This window comes from Bombus bifarius, unplaced genomic scaffold (genome assembly GCF_011952205.1).
Source record: "Bombus bifarius isolate JDL3187 unplaced genomic scaffold, Bbif_JDL3187 scf7180000009351, whole genome shotgun sequence".
Lineage (NCBI taxonomy): Eukaryota > Metazoa > Arthropoda > Insecta > Hymenoptera > Apidae > Bombus > Bombus bifarius.
In genome coordinates this window covers 58,896-72,020 of record NW_022885065.1, presented here as the reverse complement: position 1 = coordinate 72,020, position 13,125 = coordinate 58,896, and the positions used below count along the sequence as shown (strand labels likewise).

The 13,125-nt window shown below is 42.8% G+C and overlaps 1 protein-coding gene and 1 pseudogene across 1 annotated transcript in view; one reads left to right on the top strand and one right to left on the bottom strand.

Moving 5' to 3' along the window:
* LOC117215106 (odorant receptor 22c-like) overlaps positions 1-1,878 on the bottom strand; it is a 38,355-nt gene extending 36,477 nt beyond the window's left edge. Inside the window, exon 1 of the mRNA XM_033461538.1 lies at positions 1,572-1,878. Within this exon, the coding sequence (XP_033317429.1) occupies positions 1,572-1,853 (282 nt within the window). The 5' untranslated portion in view covers positions 1,854-1,878. The remainder of the gene's footprint in view (positions 1-1,571) is intronic.
* A 9,875-nt stretch (positions 1,879-11,753) lies between these two features.
* LOC117215105 lies at positions 11,754-12,756 on the top strand (annotated as a pseudogene).
* Positions 12,757-13,125: the final 369 nt, after the last annotated feature.

Here is a 13,125-nt window from a genome sequence, read left to right as displayed (position 1 = left end):
CCTTACTTCGATTCTCGGGAGCGCACAAAATTCGTCGGATAAACACGAGGACCTCGCTTTCTCAGTGATCGTTTTTTCCTTATTGTGATATCAAATTTGAAGTTTTTCGGCGTCAATCAAGCCGTTGTGTGATCCCACCTAATTATATTTCGAACAATAGTTTATAAATGAAGAGCGACATTTGATTGTAATACCAAGAGTATATATTACACTGTTGCCGTTCTTAATGGTTGCACGAGCGCAGATTCCGAGTTGAGTGGATAACCTTGTATACTTTATAGTATATAAAAGTATTGATTATTGTTTATAGTTATATTATAATAGTTGGATTGTTTAAAATTAATAGTTAGATTATTGTTTAGCACCGCTTATTGTTTATAGTTTTACATTTTATGAAGAGCTTCGAAATTTCCAAAATTTATGAAATTTTGGAAACTCAAGGCTTATGAAAGCTCAAGATTTACATTTATCAGATATCAAAGTGTTTTAAACTGATGTCGAATCATATTCGAAGTGATTCGAATTTTTCGCTTTGCGTTCGGAGCGTTTCGAAGGATTTTAGGGCGCATCAGTGTCTATAATATAGGAGTAAAAGTTATATGAATAATACTTTTGAAATATAAAAACTGTGACAAATCAGACTATAATGATGTAGAATAAAATGTAATAAAGATTAAGTTATAATTGTTAATATCTTAAGAAAAATAATGAAAATACGTATATTCGTAACCTACAGAATACATCAGAAAGGAGTGAGCGTTTTAAATCTGTATATCTTTTTAACAAGTTTCCAGTGCTATTGCTTTGAGAGATTATTTGCTGTTACGAAGGAAATCTTTTGGTGATAATTTAAAAATTAAAAAGTTGTTTTATAAAAACATTGTTGTTCGTCGAATAACAATGCATACAAAAGTCAATATTGGAAAAACAATGCAAATAGTCAAAGAAGATCTAATACATTAATTTCCTTCTAATAATTCAATAATTAAATTTACTCTATTTATAACTTTTTTGTGTGAAGTAGGTAAAAAGTTATTTCACTTTTTATGGTCACGTTTTATGTATGTGTATAATATTTATGTACTATCTATATTATATAAAACATTTTGTAATTTCATTAGCACTACCATCCGGTACTATTAGCTTCTACTATCATGATTATATAGATAAAATTTGAAACTAATCTGGAAATAGATATAGATATTACAACGTATTTATCATAAATGTATATTAAGCAATAAATTAATATACAGCATGAATATTCATTATAACAGTATAGTTAGTATTCAATATAATCCTATTGAATAGTGAACTTTATTAACATAACGGTTAAATGCGTTTAAGATCTTTGTGAAATAACCGCGCTAAATATCTTGTAATTGTAATATTATTGTTTTAAGTTTGTTTCGAACTGTACCAATATAATCACAATACACAAAATGTTTTGTATAACAGACATAATATATTCATAAAAAGTTTGTACAAATGTGTGAATACGCTTGTGAGCAACTGTATCTGCGTTGTTGTATTCTTTTACATTGAATATTAAGAGAAAATGAATAAGAACTTACTTGAAAAGAGTCGTGCTTGATGAAACATATGAAAGTGTGAACAGCAATTTGACTCACACTCGTTACCGCGGAGAAAGATTTAGAGACAATGACCATATCGTCCAAATGTAAATAAATCGAATACATCAAAGGTAGAAGCATCATAATGGCACTAATAACGGTAGCTACCTGTAGAATTTTGAAACCAAAGACTTTATTCCTGCTGCTACCGACAGGAAGTGGCCAAGAGAAACACAAGGCTACGCTAAGCCAAGTAATGTAGATGACTTTCTCTGGTGTCATTCCTTTGCTTTATGAATTGAATAAAATACATGGAATTTAACTGATAGAACGATATACAGTAGATTCTTGGAAGTCAATTACACTGCTTTAAAAGCATCTATATAATCACAGAGGTTAGCTGCATACAATTGTTTTGTATCCACGAGAAGTTTAATAAATTATACTTAGCCAGCGTAGTACTTCGTGCCAATGTGGCGGTTAATAACTTCCCTCGATGTAATTATTGCGTTGTTAGCTGACTTGCAGATAGCAATTATTGGTTGCATTATATATTGACCTGACATATAGTATTGGACGGATGCAAAGGGAAGTTATCACGCAATAGAACTATAGTCGATCCAACGAAACGATGCAGTAAATATAAATAAGTGCACGTGGTTGACGCATGAGTAGAATACTATCGGTTCACAGGTTCCAGACCCTTGTGTATTAGAAAATAAGAAGGTACTTTTGTTGAAGCTATTTATGTTTTTTTCATACGTGCTTTACTTGATGATTTTGTAATATTTTTCCCTTCAGAATCAGAATTATTCGCAAATATTTTTATGTGAGTTAATTACCTACTAGAAAGAACTATAGAATGAAGGTACCAGTTCGTCCCTGAATATCGACAAGTGAAAATCGATTGGTAGCCACACGTGAACGTTTTGTTATTTGCTACCTCGTCTTGTTAGATGGACAATAGTCAGTAGAACTCGCCGTAGGATTAGATTATAAACGTAATAACTTCAAAAAGGAATGTTGCAATGTTACGTATGTACATTAGGTTACCTATTCAGTTACATAAGAAAAATGTGTCAGTTTAAATGCGTCAAATTTTTATAAATGCAGCAAAATTTCTTTTATGGCAGGTCTCATTGATGTCATTTAAGTACGTGAAGAGATACGAGGCGGCCTTTTCCTATGTCGTCATTTAAAGAAAGCTTGTTGCAGACGAAATTGAGATATATGTACTCGATCAGAAGTAAGTACAGTGATACAACAAATAAAATTTATTGATTTCTCGAGTCATGGTTGATATGATAAGGTCACATATTATGTAACGACGAATCATTTTTTCTGTTTTCCTCTAAATATGTTTGGTCGGTTTACTATAAATTAAATGAAATATAAAACACCTATTTAAAGTCCTTTCAAAAGTGCGCGATATAATATTTTATGTGTAATAATGTGCATTTGCTTTACACATTATGAACTACATACATTGTACCGAACAAATTAGTGTCATCATTTAAATATTAGTACATCGAACCCACAAATGATTAAATTTTCCAAAAAGGGTATTGCAATCGTATTCATACAGATCATTGAAATCATCACGTGCAAATCGTGTTGGAAATACATTTATAATGAGAAAAAATCTATCCAAAAGACTAAAATGTTAATATATTATATTTGGAAATTTTTATTTACAGCATATGTTGAAGAATTAGTCAACAACTTTAAAACAAGCACTAAAACATTGCAACACTATAGTCACCACAAGTGAGATTAAATTATGTATTATCGCTTTACTTAACTTCAACATTTTTGATTACCTAAAATTAAAAAAAGAAAAACGATCCATGAAAGTTAAATAGTTTTATGGAGGTCGCTGTACGGTAATGATTTCACGCTGTTGAAAAGAATTAATGAGATAAACAGATCGCAAATCAAGGTTCGTTCTTTAAAATAATCGCCATGCTTTATTTATCTTGTCATTGAGATAACACTGACATTTTCTTTCATAATATTTTATTAAAACAGTCAGTTAAAATTATACTGGATTTTGACAGCGTTAGAGAGTTTACTAAGTCGATTTTACATAACAGTCCGTGTATACGCAAAAAATGAGGAACTAATTGTGTTTTAGGTCACATATGAGAACCCTTTTATACTGTGGCCTTTCCACAGGGTAAGGATGCACTTAAGGGAAGAATTTCTAACACTAAATCGTAAGATGGGTTACACGCATTAATATTGATGAAAACGAAGATTGTATCGGCAAGGTATATAAAAATTTTGGAAGTGAACTGAGAACATCCGGTCTTCACCTACACCCTTTACATTCCTTGAAGAGCATATAAGAAATAGAAACATCTTTATTCTAAACATTTATCTAAGCAATAAAGTGGCATATCTGCGATTGCTCGTGATAGACATCTCCTCCTCGGAAATCTTGAAGGATGAATTTTTCCATATACATAAAATAAATTCTTAATCTATCCTTATCGTAAAATTTTGGGATTTTATTTCAACTGAACACTGAATGTGTAACTTTGTAACCTCAGGTCGCATTCATTAAGAACTCGTATAGTAAGATATATTTAAGTTCTCTTTCGATCAAACCGTTAACCTTATAGAATTTGCGAGTAGGCATAAATCCTATTCGGCATTACTTTGAAACTGCTCTTAGTCATCGCATTTCCAGTGTGCAAAAGACTGTGCATTTCATTTATACAAATACGTAACAACGCTTAAGAAAACATATTTCTTTATTAAATAGCATATTAAGCATATTGCAACCTTTTCCGAGGCGATGAAAAAATAAAAATTTTCTTCTGTTAAAAGGTCTAATTCTTTTAATTCTTCTATTAGTGCTTAAGTATTAATAATGTACAGATTCGTGCAGTTACGTATGTGACACGTCAATTTTGTGGCTAACTCCTGATACAGTCGTTGCAATTACGGGTGTGATGCAATTGTAAGTAAAAATAGAGTGTGATAACTTTAAAGTTTCATATTTTTCCTTACAACCCATTGATAGCCAGGTTTACTTTACTGATATCAAATCATAAGCGGCGTTATTTTTCATGTCAGTGTCGAATTTTAAATTTTGCTTTGCCTTCAAAAAGATTGCAATATATCCAATATGCTATTTAATTTTTTTACTAATTTAATATTTATATGTATTTATTATTTACATAATATTTACAAATAGTTATAGTGTCGTGTGTTTTAGGTACCTTAAGCGACAAGTACTCCAAAAGTCATATGAATGTTGATACTTACAGTAGTATTGTTTATATGACGAGAGTAAAATTATATTGTAGAAAGTGTATGAAATCTAAAGAATGTTTTCGTTTCATTTTTGTAATTGTACAGGGGTAACAATTTATCACTACCGGAGTTACATGAGATTTTTTACTCTGCTTTTGTATTTGTTAGAAAATCGTTTGATTTCGTCAAGGATATAGAGGATGTGTAGTGCTTTGCGATTATCGTCATTCCTAACTGTTGAGAATTGTGGATCTTTGAGGCCGAAATAATGTTATAGGAACACTAAATTTATACTGAGGATTAATATTAAAACAATGATATATTTAATTCGTGGACGATTCCTTATATATATTCATCGATACACACTTGCACGCGTCTCAGCACTTTCTTCTATATCCGACTGTAAACCCACTCTTCGACGACTCTTAACCGACTCTTCGACGGATCTTAACCGACTGAAGAGTTTACATTCATTTGTGTTCGAGACGCTTCGGACACACATACTTTCACACACTGATATTCACATACAAGTATCTCTACTACGTATTTAACCTAGTCCAGCACAGAAAATTATACATATCTCAACACTAACGTAGCCAGATATGTTTGTGATTGCACGGAGGATGCATGCATGACACGCAAGCATACACGAAAGGAGTTCCAGCACATCTTTTAACCGAGAAAACGTGAGCCTCTAGGGCTAACCTGACAATGTGTAGACATACCATTATGTGGCGCCAATCAAATGAAATTTCAAATCAGTCAACTGACTCGAGCGAAGGTTCAGTCACGAATTAGTGACTATACCGCAGAACTAACATTTCTGGTTATCGACAAAGTCTTACGGTCGGTTTCATCACAAGATATCGAGTTTCCTCTGCGACAGCGTCGTCACCGAACTTCACTGGTTTTTCATCCTTAGATCAGTCACTACCTCTTGACTGGTTCTCTGTTTATTGACCAGACATTAACTTAATTTGTTGCTACAAAGTTGTTCAACCACCTCTATTATCCTAACCGAAATAGGGGATCGATCGACTCGTGACGTCGATTATCAAATCGTAACGAGAATTTACGACTCTCGTTGGCTCGCTTCTTCGCGATTGCGTCTCCCCGCGAAACGGTCGAACAATGAAATTGTGTTGTGAGAGTAAATAACACTCAGTAACGTATTCATTGTATTTTATTTTATATTCTGTAAGTTGGTTGGTTTTGATCTCTTTAGTCTTCTAATTGTCGGTATATATGTATATGCCTTAAATTGTTAGTCAATTCGTTCGAACCATTTTTTCATGCTTTTATGCTTTACCGCAAATCTTTCTATTTGTTCCTTTTATTTGTTCATGTCGTACGAAAGATTGAGCGGAGCCTGTGAGCAGTTTCTTCACGAAAACTGTGGATGTGGAACCACACACTCCTGCCATTTCTTCAAAGTCCTCGATCCACCGATTTATACTCATCAGATCATCCCCGCTGAATTTCTCTAACGAGTCCTCTACGTCTCTGAGCGTTAATACCGTGCACCTAGGCTCGTCTTGCCTCGCTCGTCTTATCACTGGAGGAGTTATCCCAACTCCGCCGTCTTGATGATTGAGATCGCGATTTTCTGGACCGTTGACGTCTAAACGGTCCCCGACAACGCCAATCTCATCGTCGTCGTCTTCTTCTAAATCGTCGTCGTTGTCATCCTCTGGATCATCTTCTCGCACACCGTGTTCCCGCTCTACGCGTAACGCAGCAAGCAATCGTGCCACCAGCTCGCGTTTTCTGCCCGCTAGTCTCAGCTGCTGTCTTCTCAGTTCGTCTTTCAGCTCAGGTATTTGCATCTGAGCCACCTGCTCGTTGGGCAATCCTGATTATCGTGTACTGTAGTCAGCAATTGTTCTAAAATATCACTTTCACGAATACAGTCATTTAAACCCTTCACTTGCCACTTGGCACTCTAAATCCCGGGCGAGCCCCCAAATTGTAGTATCGTAAGCTGGGCTTAGTGCTGCAGATGTCGCTGCTGGGTACAGCAGCTCTTCTTCTCATTTTTTGTATCGTGGAAGAAAAATCGGACTCCGGTCGCCGGGATTCGAACCCGGGTTCCGAACGTTCGCAACCTAAGGCGCTAACCACTGCGCTGCCGTCATCCGACACTAGTTAGTGTCGAGTGGTGGTATTTGCTATCGAGTGCCACCACAGGCCTTTTTTCCACGATATTACATTCAGATTACTTTTTTTGGCACATGACCATAATTATATGGCACAGGTACATATTGGAATGATTGCAACTGTACATGTGATTGCGATATGTACAAGAGTCTTATTTTGTAATGTAAGCGGACACTTGTGTCCTAATACCTACTATAAACTTGTCAATTTTAGATCCAGTTGTCTCCTCGTTGTTTATCTGTGATTTTTCCATGTCAGTTTTTTTATCTGGATGCATACCAAGATATTTGACATTGATCTTTCTGATTTAATTTTATTTGTTCACTCTTCTAAGTACTTCTAAGTACATTACGTGTCTCGTGGTGAAAGGAATGTGAACTGACTGCTCAGGATATTAAGTTGTCCTAAGGTTTATGATACGGACAACATATCTGCTAGTTTTTGGAAAGCTGGAATTTCCCACAGTGCATATTGTGGGATCTATAACTCGAACTACATCGAGAAGTTAAATACCATTCTAAGCGCTCGACGGGTCTGCTCCACAATAAACCACGTGTCATAAATCTTGACGCCCGATGGGTTTCGGCAATAGACCTTCAACCAGGTACACACAAGACGCACCACATATGGGACGACCACGACAGTTCGACAGTCATAGGACTGGGCAGAAACAGATTCCCACTTCACAGGAAACGTTGACGAAAGTATACGCCCTACACGGACAGTTAGAATATAAGCACCAAGCGCTGCAAGAGAAAAGAGACTCATCACGCACTTGCCTACGTTTAAACTCTGCCATTTACAGCTCGTATTCTTCCATTTATACTAAGCAGTCCAAATAAACACACTGAACACAAGCTTACTAGAAATTTAACCTACTCCGACTTAACCTGCCTCTACCTCCATCGTCTGAGGTTCGTGATCTCAATGACTTCGTGACAGTTGCAACCTGACTGATCGTCACCTAGTTTATAGGTTGCAAAACCGACATTTTTGCGTTAATTTTAATTTTCCATTTCTTGGTTTACTCGGCTGTGTGGCGGCATTCGACGACGAAAATTTCCGATGGCTTCGCGACATAAAGCATCACCGAAACGTAAGGCCGACATGCTTAATGAGTCATCGATATCCCTACGCTTCTTCAAAAAGAATCGAATCCGATCGAAAGTCGAGTTGTAAGAATATCAGTCTTGAAAAATCACAGCTGGAGCTCGGAACTAAACTATCATTGTTGTAACAAAGGTGTTAGTAAATAAATTCTTTTTCTTATTTTCATGCCCGATACATTTTTTACGTGATACAAGCATTTTCGAGAAACGAGAAAGTCATCTAGTGTGTCCTTTGGTAACGGGTTCATTCCTGAGCGTTGACGCTATACTGGCCTCGGACGCTCCTAGAGCCATAGGAGTTGCGGTTGCGCCCAACCAGCGCACAAGGTACCCAGGGACTGTTACTCGTCTCAGGTCGAACGGGGCGCTTTTCTAGTCCTACAGTCTTTCCAGGACGGTTCCAGAGCAGGTGGTACGCTGCTCACCCGCGGACGGCCATTCGGGCCAGCACTTGGCCATCAGCCACTGCCACCACGAGTCCAACCCAAAATAGCCGAGCTGAGGGGTCGCAACTCCCTCCGGGCGTTATACTCGAACTCCGTGGTACCAACCTTAATCATTGGTGGGACTATCGTGTGAATGTACTGCCACGTCACTGCCGGTTGGCGACCTGCTAACCTAGCTCGACAGTTCCGGATGGGGCTGATGTAAGCGGGGGCCTCAAGGCAACGGGCATCGGTTAACGTCGTATTGATCGAATTTAAGGTCATATCTGTTTTGGAAGGAAAACTGGCGGCATACAGAGAGGACGCATTTACGTCGCTCCGTACTCTGCAGACTAAATCATAGCGAAAACAAGGAAAGGCGACAAAAAAGTGGACCAGAGTGTTGTGCCAGTGCGTGAGTGCGAAGTGCGCAAGAAAATTAGCGAGGAACTGGAGAAAATTAGGAGGACAGGATGGGACAGGAAAGCAAGAGATAAAACTCAGCCCTGTTGACGAAGCAATAAGGAAGACAGGTTAGGACGCGCGCCGGCAGCGCCGCCCTGCGGGTACGCCTCGTGGCACACGTGGGCAGACGCAGATATTTTGCGACGCGCAACAGCAGAGCAGCCACACGGGCTACCTCGGAATCTACCCGAGAGCACGTGCGCGCAAGGCCCCTCCACGTTAAAGGACACCGGACGAGCCCCCGCGTCCGACGAGGAGAATACCAACAGTAGAAAGCAGCATATGGAGGAAGGAATGGAGTCTGCATCAGAAGTAACCAGAAAATCCATGAGGCTTGCAAATAAGAGTAATAAAACGGGAGATTAGGCATGGATCTGGTAATGGCTCCAGGCGCCGAATCAGATGCGGGAAACACCACGGCAAGAAACTCGCAGGGAAGTGCGAGTTCGGACGTCGAAAAGCTGAGGGCCTATGGGGTCCCATCCTCATCCTCAGCAGAAGGAGAAAGAGGGAAGAAAAAGAAAAATGATGCCCACATTTCCAGACATACCTATGGAACTGACCTTGGAGATGAGAACATCCTCCACAGCGGACATAGGAGCCGAACTAATTCGGCAAGTAGAGGAGATAATAAAGGTGGCCACAACATCGTCGAATTTAAAGAATACGTACATCAAGGCCTTAAAGGAGGCAGCAAACACCATTGCCGCTGGCACGGTGGAACTGACTATGAGAACGGGGCCCGCCTACGGCACTGGAGCTGCCAGGATGGCGGAGATGCGGGTAGAAGCATTAGAAAAGAAGATCGAGGTCTTCCGGAAAGAGCAAGCAGGTAAGGTCGGGGGTATCCGTCAGGAGAACGCACGGTGTCACGCCTCTACTTCAGAGCTGGGACACCCTAAGAAGGATGACGGGGGGCAGAAGTATCGTCTCTCTGCCCTCGAGAGGATATTCGAAGAGCTCGGGCTTTCACTAATGAGGGCCCTGGAAGAACGCCTACAGGACTGGCGTCATAGCCCGGAAGAAGGACAGGGAAAGATAACCACGGTTGAGGGCAGTGCCACCCAAATATCATCGCCCTCGAAGGGACAAGAGGATGGTGAATGGATGGTGGTCGAACGCAAGAGAAAAAGCAAGGATACGAAGAGACCAGCTACTGCCAAGGCGCATAGGACCTCACAACGAATAGGAGACCAGGAAGATGGTGCTCCCTCCCCCTCCGCGGCCATCTTTGGTGACTTTAACGCTGAGCGAGGAGACGAAAACAACATGTGTCGAAATGCTGGCGACGGCTAGACAGAAAGTCCCGCTAGCCGAATTCGGCATTGAACAGGTTAAAATCAGGAAGGGGATGACTAGGAGCATCATCCTAGAAGTTCCCGGGGACGAAGAGACGGAGAAAGCACCCTGGATCCGACCACGGTGAAAGTTGCGGCCCCAACAAAAACGGCGGAGCTAAGGATGACTAAGATCGACATCTCGGTTGGCAAGGAAGAACTTCGGGGCACCCTGTCGAGGGCCGGAGGATGCAAGGTATTGGAAGTTCGAGTAGAAGGCATCAGGACTTCCAGAGGTGGCCTTGTGTCAGCATGGATAAGATGCCCGACAGCAACAGCGCGGAAAGTGGAAGCCAAGTGGAGAGAGTTCTTGTGGGCTGACCAATGGCTAGGGTCGAAGCCATCCCGAAGAAGCCCCTAAGACGCTATAAATGCTTAGATCTGGGACACGTGAGAGAGACCTGCGGATTTACGGTAGACTGGGGGTAGTAGCTATGCTACAAATGCGGAGGCATCGGTCATCAGGCCAAGAATTGCTCTGCCTCCGTGCCCAGGTACGCTCTGTGAGTCGCTTGATGCGCCCGCCACACACAGAATGGGAGGGGCGGCATGCGTTCCGCCGAAAACTAAAGGGACCAGCTGGATTCGGGAGCCTGCTACAGACAGAAGACAGGGCGACAACGCGAGATGTCTACCGCAATAAGAGGAAGAAATCACGAATGGGGCAGATGGCGGGGGGAGACCATGGATATGGACTTAGTAAAGTAGATTCGTGCGGCTCCTCCGGACCAACTTGGGACGATCGAAACGGGTACAAGACCTGTTCTTCCAGACGATAAGGGGGAGCAGGATTGCCCTGGTAGTGGTAGCCGAGCCCTACAGTATACCAGACACCCCTAATTGGGTCGGAGACCTGCACGGATTAGTCGCTATGACGTGGACGTCAGCACCGGGCACATCCGCCGCAAGGAACCTGCTCGAGCACGGCAAGGTGTATGCCGCGATCGAGTGGGCTGGCATGGTGGTGGTGGGTGTATATGTCTTTATGAACAGTGGTTTGGTCGCGTTTGAGGAGTTCCTAGGCGGGACTGGCGATTGCATGAGACGATATCTTTCATCTCAGGTCCTCGTCCTGGAAGACTTTAACGCTCACTCCTCGCAATGGGGAACACGAGGACATATGCTCGGGCCCAGGTGTTGTCAGACTGGGCTGCGGGCCTCGGGTTCCTCTTACTTAACAGAGGCTCGACGACATGCGTGGCATGGAGAGGATCTTCCGTCGTCGATATTACATGGGGTACCTCCAATGCCTTCCGGCGGGTCTCAGGCTGGGGAGTAGCCGAAGCGGTTGAGACTCTCTCAGACCGCCTCTATATATTCGTGGAGGTCGACCCGGAGACAATGCCCGCGAGAGAGGCCCGCGGCATTGGGAGAACGGAGCGCTCCCGCCAGCTATCGAGATGGCGCCTCAAGGATAGAGACAATGAGATGCTTCAGGCAACAGCCATTGTCCTGGCCTGGAACTGGGGCGCCCGCACAGAAGAGTCAAGCGTGGACGAGGAGGTGGAGAACCTTCGCCGAGACATGAGAGCGGCATGTGATGTGTCAATGCGTAGCTCCATGCCTGAGTCCAGACAATACGGAAATGTGTACTGGTGGACCCCGGAGATCGCAGAACTACGGCCCAGGTGCATTCGGGCCCGCAGGCGGTGCGAGAGAGCCCGCCCCGACATATAGAAAGTCACATATCTTACAGCGGAGGATCAAGAGCGCTGAAGCTCAAGCCTGGATGGACACTAGTCCAGTCAGTCGAATCCCACCCGTGGGGGTGGCCCTACAGGATGGTGATGAAGAAGCTGCGTCCCAGGGCCTCACCACTGACGGCAGAGATGGATCCGGCAGTGTTGGAAGAGGTCATTCGTACACTGTTGCCGCCACTGGAGGACAGCCCAGGACAGCCGCGCACCACCTCGACTTGGATAGTGGAATGAAGAGAGGAACTAGGGTTTGCGGAGGAGGAGATGCTGGATGCGACGAAGAAGATGGGCCCGGCCGGAGTCCCGGGACGGATATGGGCGGAAACGATGACGATCATGGCCTCCAGACAACGTCATCTATTTACAAGGTGTCTGACGGAGGGGGTATACCCTCGGATATGGCGCATGGCGGGGTTAGTCCTGCTTCGCAAGGAGGGACGACCGACAGACTCGCCGTCCGCATATTGCCCGGTATGCCTACTGGATGAAGTGGGCAAGCTCTTCGAAAGAGTTCTTGCCGCCCGTCTGGAGGCCCACATGTCAGGGCAAGTGTTTGGTTGGCACGAAAGCCAGTACAGCTTCCGGCGAGGCCGCTCGACGATGGATGCGGTGAACCGGATACGAGAGATGTCACAGGCTATGGTTTCCCGGGGTGGGGTAGCGCTGGCAGTCTCTTTAGACATAGTCAATGCATTCAACACCATACCCTGGGACAGGATATTAGAGGTCCTTGAATTTTTCGAGGTACCTCCGTACATCATTCGTGTCATACGGGCTTACCTGAACGACAGATGGGTCTGCTACACTGGCAAAGATGGAGAAGACTGGTGGCCCGTTGAACGCGGGGTTCCGCAGAGTTCGGTTTTGGGTCCCATTCTGTGGATCATTGGATACGACGCGGTGCTTCGTTAACCCATGCCCCCAGACTTAGGCATGGTTTATTACGAAGACGACACATTGGTCTTGGCCAGAGGACGCTGGTGGCGCGAGAAGCTGCGCCACGCAGAGCTTGCCGCCGCTTGCGTGATACGGTCTATACGAAGACTGAGCCTGAAAGTGTCTCCAGCCAAGTCGAAGGCCATATGGTTTTATGCCTACCGACG